Source organism: Lissotriton vulgaris, chromosome 9, assembly GCF_964263255.1.
Source record: "Lissotriton vulgaris chromosome 9, aLisVul1.2, whole genome shotgun sequence".
NCBI classification, from domain to species: Eukaryota; Metazoa; Chordata; class Amphibia; order Caudata; family Salamandridae; genus Lissotriton; species Lissotriton vulgaris.
Genome location: NC_141697.1, coordinates 177,339,681 through 177,354,022, shown reverse-complemented (window position 1 = coordinate 177,354,022; position 14,342 = coordinate 177,339,681). Strand labels below are relative to the sequence as shown.

Below are 14,342 nucleotides of genomic sequence, written 5' to 3'. Positions count from 1 at the left end.
TTTTGCGGCGAACAAGTCCATCCTCAACCAAATCAGCAGCCCTCCAGACGCTCTCCCAGCAGGTGATGGTGCAGCTTTGTTGGTGATTGTAATATACCCTGATCAATTATATATATATATATATATATATATATATATATATATATATATATATATATATATATATATATATATATATATATATATATATAAATAATTGATCAGGGTATATTATATATATATATATATATAATTGATCAGGGTATATTACAATCACCAATCACAATCACAATCACCTTCGTAAATAAGCATGCTTTGGTCTCTGCTCAACTCGCTAGTGACAAAAGGCTTGAAGATTTGTGAGCGGTTTCACGCCTTCTGATTTTCAGCCATGCTCAACTTTTAGAAGAGGTCTGTATACAAGTAATGCTAGATAGTACACTCTGACCCTTTATGATTGACATAGAGGTAGTACCCAGATCAGACCGCGACCATGAAGCACTCAGTGTTTAATTTCAAGCTCAACCATTTTTAAGCTCAAACTTACCATACAGTAATATTATAAGCATAACTGAAACTCGTAATAACAGAAGGAATGTGAAATGGGCACAAATAGCTGATAACCCCAAAGTCCAATTCCAAGTATACAATCCAGTTGTGGAGAAATAGGCCCCACTTGAGTGGATGGACAGGAGAAGGATTAATTTTGTCAACCACCATTGTGAACTTATGGAACTGTTGAAAGTTTTCTTCACAAAGGAAGAGTGGAGGGACCACTGGCCAATACATTTCCCAGGGTGGCATATCCGTGAATGCAAGCATGCAAAAACAATAGTAGTATAAAAAGGTGATCATAGGGCGATACGTGACGCTAGAAGAGAGCACAGGGCAACCTTGATCAAGGCAAAAATGAGCTGGGAGAGAGACCAGTGGGAGGAACTCACTGTCTCCCTTCAGAATAGGAATAATAAGACATTTTGAAAACTGGTAGCTGCTCAGATCTGCACTATATAGAAAATCATCTTGAAGCAGTGGTTCAACTAAAAGCATGGGTAGCCCATTTTGCAGTTCTATACAGGGAGTGGTCCAACGATGTAACCGAGATGAATGACCATCTTACACCAGCTCATACAGTACATGAGATTCGGGATATGGATGGAGTCCCTGTTGTCCTTGGTCTAGTGGAAACTGTTCAGGTACTAGACGGGTATTAGCAAGACTCCAAGCGTGGATGCTAGAATACTGCATCCACTCAGATACCCAAGCTGGTTTCAGGAGCAAGGTTAGCACCCTTGACAAGGTCTTCCGTTTCAGGAAGATTTGCTGGAAGTATGTTGCCATAAGGCAGGACCATTTTTATGTTACCTTCATAGATCGGAGAGCAACGCTTGCCTTGGTTCCTTGGGAAAACCCTAGAAGGGTACTAGAATCGGAGCGGGAGCATGGGGGTGAGGGTGTCTGACGATTGCCTTAGAGCCTGGCTGCAGGCCAGTCACCACTGCCCAACCCATCGCAGCCAAAGACTGTGCAAAACAAACAAAAGGTTACAGCGAAATTCAGCAGTGACAATTATACTTATCTGAAGAAACTATAACTTGTGCCGTTAAATAACTTTAAGCCACGCTTTATAATTTCTGATCATAAGTATAGCTATAAGTATAACTATTACTGCTGAATTTCTATGGTTTTGTGTGGGTAAAACATGAACGGAACTATGTCCCCAGACCTTTGTTTTCTCAGTGAATATATAGATATACATCTTGGATTTTCAACCATTTTTCTCCAAACATTAGAATACGTGTTCATGAAAACAAATTGCAGTCTCGAATACATGCTTTTTAATTTTAATATACACTTAATTCAACCAAACAATTGCTTCTAATTTAGTTTTAGTTGGCTATGTTGAGCATAGAGGAATGACTTTTAGGTAGCTGGAGAGCTACCATTTGCTCATGAGCTACTTGTCCGAGAAGCCAGCTTAGCTGGACCTACACATTAAATTTAGAAATAAGTACATTTAAGAACTACCGCCTGACTGAGCTAATCTGGCTGAAATCTCATTCTTTTTGTGGTAATCAAAACAGTGGGACATAAATTCCTTTAAAAATGGACAGGAATTTTAATGAACAACAAGCAGGCACATTGAATGACACCCAATGCTTCTCACACATGCAACCCTAGATACCCACAGTCTACAAACCATGCAGAAATAAAGATGTGTGTGGCCTCTTGCCCAACCACATAGAAAATGATTGGGCTTTAACAGGCATACAAAGTGTTACGCAAACGCCACAAAACGATACGAGAACTTTACCAAATCAAGATTAAAAAACTTGACAACTGTTAACAAGTGCGCAGTCAAAAGCAAACAGGAACGTTGCAGAATGAAAAGATGCAGAACTTGTACCTTACTTAGACAGACATCCACTGCAGGCTCTTTCAGTCGAACTGTGGCTTTACCTTCCTCCACAAACTTTGTAAAGAACTGGTCTATGTTCTCCTGTAACTAAAAAAACACAGTAAATAAAAGCAGTTCCAGCGCTTATTCCATTACACACAATATCAAATCAATGAGCTGTACCTAATAACAGTATGGTATGTTATAACTGCCCAACTATGAGTGAAAAGCTTGGTAGGCAATGGTAATCGGAGAAAGAAACCGCAAAACTTTGAAGAACATGAATTAACAAAGCCCTTGACTGTGCAATTGTGAATAAACTGAGATAAGTACGGCCAAATACCTTAGACTACCATGCCAACAAAAAGTCAGGCACCCATGCATAGACATTACAGAGGCACGTTTACACAGACTCATAATCAACACACAACCTGTAGGGCTGGTCAGACATTTCACAATGAAAGACATCTGTGAACTTAAAAATCAACATATGTACAGACATCCATACACTAAGACGACATACAGGGACCTGTCCTTATATAAACAATTCGAAAAACAGATACCCTGATATGCAGAAGTATACTGGAAAGGGACGGAGGACAGGTGTATAGGCGTTACTGGGCCTTTTCAGAGGATTATTCTTCAGTTTGTTGAAAAGGAAATCAGAAACGGATAGTCAATGCCCATTCAATTCTGGCCTCTCGCTGGAAAACCACTTCTACGAAATGATTGGATACTGTCACTCTGCACATTCTATCCGTCTCTTCTTGGGAAAGATCATCTATAGGTAATAATACAGTCCTAGACTGAATGCTCACAGCATACTTCGCCTCTTGGATATAACCATGAATTTGCGGAACTGCAATTCAATATCTGCATCTCTCCAGTGCTAACATATGGCTCACTCAGGGTAGACAGATAGCTGGCTCATTATGCAGCAAATGTGTATTCTACTCTGGGCTTTCCTTTAAAATATTTGTCTTCGCATATGTTAAGCCAATAGAATCAAACCAAGACAACTTACTGTTTAAATGAAAGTCCTGGACTATAATAATGGTGTCTGGCAATCTGGCATCCCCCTTTACACTAGAATCTGCAGCAATTAACGTACCCGGGTTTAATTTGTTCACTAAAACAAATGCAGCGCCTATGATGTAAAGTACATTTTATTTCCTCCTTTGAAAGGACTTAAATTGATATATAACGTTGGTTTTTAGCGTAGGCATGTTTTAAAACAGACACATGTTCTCTTCCGGCTGTTCATTGCCATCAGCTCTGCCCTTAGAGCTCATTCTAGACCTGAAAGGCCTAAGACAATAAATATACAGTTTTAACAGGCCATGGATCTAAATCGTGCTAAAGCACATCAAAATCAGTACACGGCATACATACACCAGTTTTATACAAGTATTTATTTTCATGAAGTTAAATAAACTGTTCAAAGAAACCTTGAACCTTCCTGATATTACCATTTTACCAGGTCAGCTTGAACACAGAACAATACACGAGGCACTAACCCTGCCGTTCTCTAGCCAGTATAGTCTGTTAAAATGTGCAGAGAGAGGGCTTTGGGCATTTCCACAAGCTGACGTGAGCTCCCCATGGCTTCCTTCAACTTTCCACCTGTTACTTGTACCGCCCCCCCCCCCCCCACCTCCCTCCCCCCCAAGCATTTTTTCCATACCCAGTTGCTCTGCTAGCGTTCAACGACTGGACGGCCAAAAATTAACTAAAACTGACCTCCAGCCAAACAGAGGTTCTTCTCTTTGGGAAGGGCACCTCTTTTTGGACACCAGCATGTTTGGCTGCTGGAATTAGGTTACCTACACTCTCCAGTTACGAAGGTATAGAATATGGGTGTCCAGATTCTATACCAAGCTTGTTCTGAGAGATCAAGTGAATGCAACTATATCTGCATCTTTTTACATTTTCAAACAACTGTGATTACTGCTTTAGTTATGTCTAGACTGGACTATTCTAATGGTCTTTATCTTAACATACAATTGCAGTATGCTGACAAGCTTCAGGTTCTCCAGAATGCAGCAGCCAGGATGTTATTAGGAATTCCCAAATTTCAATCAGCGAAATCTGTCCTATAGAAACTTCATTGGCTTCCAGTTAAACAAAGAGAGAAATTCAAAGACTTATGTATTAATTTTAACGCACTACATTATTCTGGTCCAAAATACTTGCAAGACAGATTTGCTTGTACAAGCCAGAGAGTTATCTCCGCTCCAGCTCTGCCAGAAATGTGATTGTCCCCAGGTTTAAACTTTCCTCCTGGGATGGAAGAAGTTTTGTGGTGGGAGCCCCCAAATTTTGAAATTATCTTCCTCTTTACATCAAGCTCTCATCAGATCGATTATCTTTCAAAAAGGTTCTCAAAACATGGCTTTTCAAAAACGAGTTGGACTAATTAAAAATTTGCAAACATTCGTGACAAGAATTTTCAATTCTATTAAGGACACGGAGGCGAGGATTATGCTTTCTCTATTTCTTTTACTACTAACAGCAGCCAATAGAAACATAGTAAAGGAAACAAAAAACCACAACTCCCATGAGCCCTTAGGCAACCATAGAGAGTACATGCTATATAAGCCACCATAGAGGACAACACTTCCTCTTTCTTTGTCCAGGAACTATAAACAGTCTAAAGTCATTTGAAGAAAAATACCGCCAACCATCCAGAAAGAAAAGTCCGAAGGCAGAACCGCAAAGAAATCCAACAGGAAAACAGGCAACCACTCCAAAAACGCCAAAGGTGCATCAGGAAACACAGCAAATCCAAGCTCCAAGGCGCGGAAAAAGGTGCCGGAAAGACCAAGATGACAGTTCATTTCTGGTCCGAACCTGAAAGAAAAAACAGAGCCGTAACATATATCTCCAAAAACCTTGGAAGGTCGCATCACATTGGGTGGGGAAAAAATCAATGCAAAACAATGCAGATCACAGTAAAGTCAAGATGCAACATAAACAATGCAGTAGAATACCAATGGGTGGGATAATCCTCGCCTCCGTGTCCTTAATAGAATTGAAAATTCTTGTCACGAATGTTTGCAAATTTTTAATTCTATGGCAGGACAGGAGGCTTCAGATTATGCTTGTTCAAAGCTGTTCCACCACAACAGATGCAATATCTACAATGGGTTTGAAGTAAAATGTCTTAAACACAGTATCAGAAGACCAATCAGCTGTCTTCACAATGTCATGCAAACTCACACCAACACGAAAAGCCTTAGAGGCCATGGCACCCCTCGCGGAGTGAGCTCCAAAGATGGAGGTATCAATTCCCGCCTCAGACATCAGCCAGCGTACCCATCGAGCCAGAGTAGCGGACGCCACAGGCTTAAAAGGCTTTAACAAAGCAATCAATAACTGTCCAGACATATCTTGACGAAAAGGAGCAGTACTCACCTCATAATCCTTTATGCAGCGTACCACACACAATTGTGGATTGTGAGGAAACGCTGGGTAAGTGACAGTAGACAGATTAGTTTTGGTACGTCTGGAAACTGTAAAAGTAACGCCTTCTGGGGAAAACGAACGACCCGCGAGGTCCAATGCACGGACATCCGAAACACGCTTACAAGATACTAAGCACAAAAGCATTGTCAATTTCGCAGACAACTGCTTACGGGACAGAGAAGCGTTGGGAGGCCAAGCCTCTAGAAAACGCAACACAATGGAGACATCCCAAAGAGCAACATATTTCGGACATGGTGGTTTAGCCATTCGCACACCACGTAACAATGCAGAGATGAGAGGATGTTCCCCAACAGGCTTTCCGTCGACCAAAGCATGGCCCGCAGAGAGAGCGGAGCGGAAAGAATTGACGGTCCTGTAAGCAGAACCAGCAGAAGCGATGGAAGCAAGAAAATTAACCACTAGAGAGACATCTGCAGAAGTGGGATCCAGATTCCGTTCAGAACACCAATCACACCACCGACGCCAAGCTGACGCATAACGTTTGCGCGTGTTGGGGGCCCAAGCTTCAGAGATAAATCTCTCAGCGTCTCCAGATAAGCCAGGGACTTTCCAGCGTTCCCCGAGAGACGCCACGCTACCAGACGGAGCTGGCCCGACAGAACTAGAGGATGCGGTTGGAGCAGAGGATCCAACAGCAAGTTCCACCTCGTTGGAAGCAGAAATGGAGTCGAGCAACTCATTTCCAGAAGGTCCGGAAACCACGCTTGAGCTCTCCAAAGAGGATGATCAGAACGATCTCCGACAGAAACTGCTTCGTCCTGGCCAAGACTCGCGGAATCATCGCGAAAGGGGGAAAGGCATAGCAAAGCTGAGGAGGCCAAGTCTGGAGAAAGGCATCCGTGGCGATGGCCTCCGGATCCGGACGCCAGCTGTAAAACCTGGGTAGTTGAGCATTGAGGCGAGAGGCGAAGAGATCGATCCAGGGGCGACCCCAAAGGCGAGACAGGGATCGAAAGACCCGAGGGTGAAGACGCCAGTCGCTGAAGTCCAGCAGATGGCGAGAGTTCCAATCGGCCACTTGATTTTGGCGACCTGGGAGATATTCTGCAATAAGAGTGATCTTCCTCTGTAGGCAGAAGTGCCAGAAATCCTTCGCAATCTCTGCTAACAACTTCGTCAGGAGGTGGAAATTGAGAGTGACAAACCTTAGAAGGGGCAGACAAAGACTTGGCCAATTTTACGAAGTCTGACCTGTGGGGATTACTGGGCGACTTAGAGGAATGCTTGGAAGCAGACGAAGGAATCCAGCCCTGCTGCTGGGCATAGTCAGTCAAATGACGCTTTAGCGGCCCAATGGCTCTAACCAGCGCAGTATTGACCGAATGCTGAACGCCCTGGTCAAGGGCATCAACTAAATCGTACTCAAACGATTCCTCCTGTTCTTCCTCATAACAGTATTCCTCAGCATCAACATAGTCTTCCATTGTTAAGACCAAACTAGGACTGAGGTGAAAACAAGGAAAAAATAGATTAATATAGAATTAATCTATATGCCCACAAAAATACTCAAAAGGTAAAACCAGGTCACCACCAAGCGACCCTGTCAGGGGGGGTGACAGCCCCACGCAAGCAAGATAGGCAGAGTAAGAACTCGACCAAACAGCAATGATAAAAGGTGGAGGGACCAGCTTGCGTGCAATAGACACCCTAGGCACCGCCTCTACAGATTATGCAGCCCAAAACCTTCCGTGAGGTAGAGGGCGTCAAATGGAGCTCTCCGGCAGACAAAGTGGGCTGAGGCAAGAAGAAACGCCGCCTCGTAGCGTGTCCGGGCTCCAACAATAGCCAGAGCGCATGCGCGGTGGCCTGTCTGCGACCGGAAGAGGAGCGACGCGCGACACGCACGCGCGACTCCCCGAGCTCCGTCCCACTCCACAAGAAGACAGACACGGGCACAAAGCGCCCGAAAGTCCAGAGAGGCGAACACGCGCTCTCGTAATCACAACCAGAGACAACGTCCTGAAAGCGCTGAAAACGCCAGCGGCAGCACAACACGCATAAACCAAGCGGCGGCGGCGGCAAGAAACACAAAGCAATAAGCGGCGCTCAGCAACTGTCACAGAACAGAAAGGTAACAGGCAAAACATACATGCAAGTCACACAATAAAGTACTTAACTGGCTGCGAAGCAGCAAAGAAAGAGGAAGTGTTGTCCTCTATGGTGGCTTATATAGCATGTACTCTCTATGGTTGCCTAAGGGCTCATGGGAGTTGTGGTTTTTTGTTTCCTTTACTATGTTTCTATTGGCTGCTGTTAGTAGTAAAAGAAATAGAGAAAGCATAATCTGAAGCCTCCTGTCCTGCCATAGAATTTCCCTCTACGTACCACAGCAGCACCTAGATGCCTTTGGGTGGATGTTGCACTAAATAAGAATATATAACATAACATAACCAACTGTGTCAAATCCATAACATCCCCAAAGTATTCAGCGCCCAGACCCCATCTGAATCCATGTACCTGTTCTATGCATGAGGGAAGCTTGCACTGCTGCTGTTTTGTTGTACTTGTTCTGTATGCCAATCGAACTGGAGAAAGCATTTCGACTAAACAAAATCAGAAACTATTGACTTTGTCAATACACACTACTATTTAAAAGCAATTCTGTTCTGCTCACATCTCACATTCTCTAAAGTTCCTTATAACTACCTCTCCTTATAATGAAGAAATACACCAACAGGCTTAGAATGCGGTAAATGATACATGGGGTATTTTAAGGGCCCAAATTTATGTTTACACTGTGATTGTTAGTCACTAGATTTTGTTCTATTATCTAGCTTATTCCACTGTCAGGCCTCTCTCTCCGTCTACCTTTCCCTGGGTCCAAACCCTGGGCATTGACCAACCCTCTCTTACAATCCTATATTTATCCCTCCAACAAATCTACTCTCTTACACTCATCTTTCACTCTCGCTGTAGGTCGCTCAGCTAGGGGCTGCACTCCAATGTAGGTAGCGAAGTCTACAACTGGATGTGGGAAACCCAGGTGATGGGAATTAGGAGAAATGATCAGTCCATCAGCTGTCGAAAAAACGGAAAATACATTCTTAGTACACAGTAATATAGGTGCCGTTGGGCAGTTTATTGTCCACGTCAAGCGCTGAATCTATAGAGAGCAGTCATCAGGACTGATGTAAGGACTGGCAGGGTGAAGCTCCTCTTCAACTCGTTCTGTTACATCTGTATATTGCGCAAGAAAGCTGCTCTTGAATTCTGAGAGGTTTGCTCTTTATTTGCAAGAAGGCTTTGTAAAGGCTTTTCTGAATCAATATCTTACAGGATATTTCTCTTACCATATACAAGAGCTTCAAACAAGAATATTCTTACTCTTTTATGTAATTTTTTTTTTTTAAGAGCGCGAGCAAGATTAGCCCACAAAATAATTTTGGATTAAAATTTTACTTGTGGAGTAACGGGGCCATCTCCTTAAATAAAGGCATGTTCTTCCGGTAAAAAAAAAACAAAAAAACAGTAGGACGAAGAGTAGAAATATTGACCACAATGTGCTTTGCATTTATTATGTATGAGGGTTTCAGAGTATCCAGAGCTGCAGGAGTGAACTGAGAACGTAGGGGTGGTTTACTGAGATTGGTACAGGTGTGGAGAAATAAAGCGATATCTGATGCACTACAGAAGATCGTGCAGACTCGATAAGGCTGGAACTGTCACTGATGGTGTTTTAAGGCTACTTACAGACCATTATGTTGCACAGCAGGGATATATTAGAAATGTATCTAATTACAAGGAAATTATCTGTTGTGCTCGCAGTAAAGTGTCAACGCGTCACATAAAAACAAATCAAAAACTAGGCAGTTACGTAGCTTTAAGTTTATAAAACAGAATAGTAGTGTTTATGTTTGCACTAAATTTAGAAGGCGTCCAAGAGCACAAAGCTTACAGTTCAAGTTCTATACCCGAAACATATTCCTATCGGAAAGATAAGGTCTGATTTTTCTCACGCTCAAGTGGCAACCATGGTAATCAGCGAGCTTGTCTTATAAATGAAGAGTGACTTTTCTGATCCGTGTACAGACCGGTGCTAGTTTCGTTCGTCAGTGTTTTTCTGGTAAACGCACGCTATGCCTCCGCTGGGTCGCCCCCTTCTCAGCCCAGCACAGCCTGCAGCCGACCCAAGCCCCTTGGACAAAGCCCTTACCTTGTACTTGGACCCCGCCTTATCTTTAAGTGTGCAGATCATCAAGTAGACAGCAGCACTCCTGCCCCCGGACGTGCTCTGGAGATGCTGTCTGCCGATGGACAGCACGGCACGGGTCCCTTTGCCTCGGTTCCTCATACCGAAGGTGGGCAGCATACGGTTAACGACCTCCACTTCACACTGCAGCTTCATGATGTCTCCAGGCACACTGTGGGGCTGTCAGCCTGATCCCGCCATTCACTCAACTCCACAACACTCAAGAAAGAAGCGAGCCAATCAGAAAGTCAGCCCTAGGCTCTCCCTTCCCAGCGTGCAGCGCGGGGCAGCGCTTCCGAGCTAAGGCTGGTGTTTTTTTTTTTTGAACTACAGAAACCATGGAAGAGTAGAAGCTAAATCATCCTGCAGTCAACCTCTTCTTAACGTGTTTTTCGGCACAAGGAACGCTCACCCATCAAAGACTAAATTAAGTTTTTACACAGTGCATTTTGAAGCGAGAGTGTCCGTTTTGCGTTATAAATCAATGTAACGTCGCCCAACAGCATAAGAAAAAACTCAGCCTGTTACATTGCATGGAATCTGTATTTTAAAACTGACGCTTTCTAGGTTGAATCGAGTAAGTTCAACATTGAATCGGCATCTATACGGATAACTACACGGCCCCGCCTTGTTCCTCAGTTGCAGGTAAACAAATCATCGCCCGGTGGGAGAATGGGCGGTGTTGGGATTCTGGCGCTCGCAACCCTTCTTAAACATGGCCGCAACTGTACATGTGGGCTTTGGATACTCTATCGCTAAGGGTAGGTAGGGGATATCCAATAAGAGAACGTGAAATAACAGTGACGTCGGATACTTGCAAATCTCTAGTACTGCAATTCAGGGATCTACCTTCGCCGGGCGCAGTGGCGTGCGCCTGTAATCCTAGCTACTTGGGAGGCTGAGGCTGCTGGATTGCTTGAGTCCAGGAGTTCTGGGCTGCTGTGTGCTATGTCGATCGGGTGTCCACACTAAGTTCGGCATCGATATGGTGATTCTGTGGAAGCACAGAATAACCAGGTCGCCTAAAGAGGGGTGAATCGGCCCAGGTCGGAAACGGAGCAGGTCAAAACCCCCGTGCTGATCAGTAGTGGGATCGCGCCTGTGAATAGCCTCTGTAAACCAGCCTGGGCAACACAGTGAGACGCAGTCTTTTTTCTCTTTTCAACTGTACACAAATTAGTTTAACGTACACATTGAAATTAAATCTTTGTAAAAAAAATTTCCTGGGCAATAAGACTAGTCTTTTTTTCTTTTAGTGTATAGGAGAAATACTGATACAGCGAGCTGCAGTTTTTATTCTGATTTATGTTAGGAGAAAATAGTTACCAGCTCTAACAATTATATTACCTGTGTATTGTTTTCTCTGTGTGTAATACCTTTACATCCAATAACACACAAGATAGACATTTGGAAAACAAACGTGGGATTTAAATTTTAATGCATATAAGGATGTGCGCACAGCAGGGCTGGGGCCACCCCCCCCCCCCCCCCTCCCTTATCTGCGGGCAACTGCTGAAAAGCAATAGATCGGCCCTCAAGGACGAATGGGTGCCGACCTGCTGCAATTTTGAGCCAGGCAGGAAGGCCACAGAGCGTAATTAATTCCCTTGATATAGCATGTGAAAAGAATGGAACAAATTATACATTTTATTTAAAAGTAAATATCGATGATCTGCCGCTTTGAAACATTGTAAATAACACGTTTTTCGTACCCAGTTCCTGTTACCCTATTTACCGAACGAATTAAGTGTAGTTCCATAAATAATGCAATACAACACATGCTGGTTACTGCGCCTTTGCAACATTGTGGTATTTTGCGCTATGTAGGGAAGGAAGGTAAGCTTGCCTTTCAAGTAAGTACGTTTTAAAACATTGTATTCAATTATTTACAACCATGACATTTTAGCATATAAAAGACAATATAAAATATTCATGTTATGTTATGTTCAAATTTGTTAAAGCGCACAGCTGCCCCAGCTAAGGGGCGTCCCGGCGCTGACCGTCTAATTGTACCAGATAACAGGGAAGGCTGAAAAAGAAATGGAAACCCTAAATCAGTGGAAAAAGGAAGGTCGTAATAGCTTTCCGGAATAACAGTAAGTCGTCCATACTTCGAATGGAGACAGGCAAAGAATTCCACAGTTTAGCCGCCAGGAGCCGAAAGGAACGGCCTCCAACACGGCAGAGTCTGATCCTGGGAATGGTCACCAGATGTTGACCCAAGGAGCGCAGGCTACGTTGGGGAATATAGGGAGTTAAAAGAGGGTGAAGTAGCTCAGGACTAGTGCCTTTTAAGATTTTAAACGCCAAGCAAAGCGTCTTAAACTGGATTATTGCTTGAATCGGAAGCCAATGTAAAGCTCTGGTAGTGGCTCTAGCAGAACATCTACGTGGGAGTCCCACAAGCGCGCGGGCTGCTGAGTTCTGTACTCGTTGGAGCTGCGAAATCTCAGCTTTATTTGCGCCAGAAATAAGACGCTGGCATAGTCCAAGCGCGATAATATTGTAGCCTGGATAATGAGCTGCCGCACAGGCGCGTTAAAGAACCTCAGGATAGGGCGGAGGCCTCTCAACAAGCCCACACACGTCGCTGCCACCTTCTTCGTGTGGGACTGAAAGTTAAGATCCGCGTCCAACCAAACTCCCAGGTTCTTAACCACTGGCTTAGATGTTGGCATAGTGCCTAACGAAGCTGGCCACCAGTGCTCATTCCAGAGGGAGATGTTTTTCCCTACCAGCATCACTTCCGTTTTAGTGGCATTCAGCTGTAAACAGTTGTCAGCCATCCACTGAGCAACTGCAGTCATCCCATCTCTAAACCTTATGGCAACTGCAGAAGGGCCCTCAGCTAAGGTGATTACCAGCTGAGTATCGTCAGCATACGATACCAGCGTTGAACCCCAATCTCTTGCCACAACCGCAAGAGGTTGAACATAAAGATTGAACAAGGTCGGGCTCAGCGCTGAGCCCTGCTGAACCCCTTGGCCGATGGAGTGGGCTTGAGACAGGAAAGGCGGTGCTGACACCCGGAAGGATCTGTCCGACAGAAATGCACGGAACCATTCCAAAGCCTGGCCCATGATCCCTATTGCCTCCAGACGATACAGCAAGATGTCGTGAGACACCGTATCAAAGGCAGCGCTAAGATCTAATAATATAAGCGCTGCACTCTGACCAGCGTCAAGAATAGTTCTTAAATACTCCGTGGAGGCTAACAAGGCAGACTCGGTACCATGACCCGATCTGAAACCGTTTTGCGACAGGTCCAGAATGTTGTTAAAGGTCATGTGCCGAGATAACACCTCGTTCACATGTGCCTCTGCCAGTTTGGCAACCCATGGAAGCAAGGAAATCGGCCTATAACTCTCAGGCAAAGAGGGATCAAAAGTGGGCTTTTTAATGATAGGCGAGACCCGAGCCTGTTTCCAGGCCAGGGGTACTTTGGCCGTGGAAAAAGATAGATTAAGTATGTGACCTAGCGGTTTCTGTACAAGCTCCATAGAGTCCATAAACTGTGTCAGCCTCATAGGGTCAGATGGGGATCCTGATTTAACCTTTTTGCAAAGTTTCACAAGTTCATCACAAGAGATCTCGGGTATAACAGTCAGAGTGGAAACCCCCTCTCTGACCGTAACAGAGCTCGGAACAGAGGAAAGCTGAGGAAAGGTGGCATAGATTTGCTGCACTTTATTCGTAAAAAAGGCAGCAAGCTCCTCACATTGCTGTGCCGAGTTTACGTGGGAGACTGAGGTTTTAGTATTCTTCAGCTCCTGAACAATCTTAAAGATGTATTTCATGGGATTAGAACTCTCCTTAATTTTTCCAGCGTAAAAATCAGCACGTGTGGAACAGATCATTTTGTGGTAATATTTTAGTTTGGCCAGGTACACAATCTTAAGGTCGTCTTAATAGTTCCTTCTCCAAATCCGCTCAGCTCTTTTACACTCTTTCCTGAGCGCTCTAAGATCATCCGAGAACCAAGGATTGGAGACAGAGCTGCGCCCTCTCACCCATCTAGCTTGAATAAGAGCGTCAAGTCCCCCCCCAATCCAGTCGCAGAAGGCGGTATAGGCGGCTTCAGGATCAGTCAGATCCTCGACCAGGGATTCACCCAGGTAGGCGTGAAAAGCACTTATATTAAGTTTATGCCAAGGCCTTTTAAACATCAGAGTGGTCTTATCAGTCTTAGGAGATTTGGTTATCTTCCAACTAGCTTTGAGTAAATAATGGTCGGTCCAGCCCATAGGTACAGGCCGATCAATCTGAACAGCTGGAATATTGGAAAAAACA

The 14,342-nt window shown here is 44.2% G+C and overlaps 1 protein-coding gene and 1 non-coding gene across 3 annotated transcripts in view; one reads left to right on the top strand and one right to left on the bottom strand.

Annotated features, from left to right (window-relative positions):
• The window catches only part of LRR1 (leucine rich repeat protein 1), a 38,587-nt gene extending 27,820 nt beyond the window's left edge, over nt 1-10,767 (bottom strand). The window contains exons 1-2 of one of the 2 annotated variants that reach the window (XM_086937279.1): nt 10,017-10,767; nt 2,387-2,485 (exon numbers count right to left, since the gene is read on the bottom strand). In XM_086937279.1, coding sequence (XP_086793405.1) covers nt 2,387-2,485; nt 10,017-10,208 — 291 coding nt within the window. In that variant the 5' untranslated portion in view covers nt 10,209-10,767. The remainder of the gene's footprint in view (nt 1-2,386; nt 2,486-10,016) is intronic. The other variant, XM_086937280.1, reaches the window with a different exon arrangement.
• A 138-nt stretch (nt 10,768-10,905) lies between these two features.
• LOC147689796 (signal recognition particle RNA) lies at nt 10,906-11,205 on the top strand. The gene has a single exon (XR_015300220.1).
• The last annotated feature ends 3,137 nt before the right edge of the window (nt 11,206-14,342 follow it).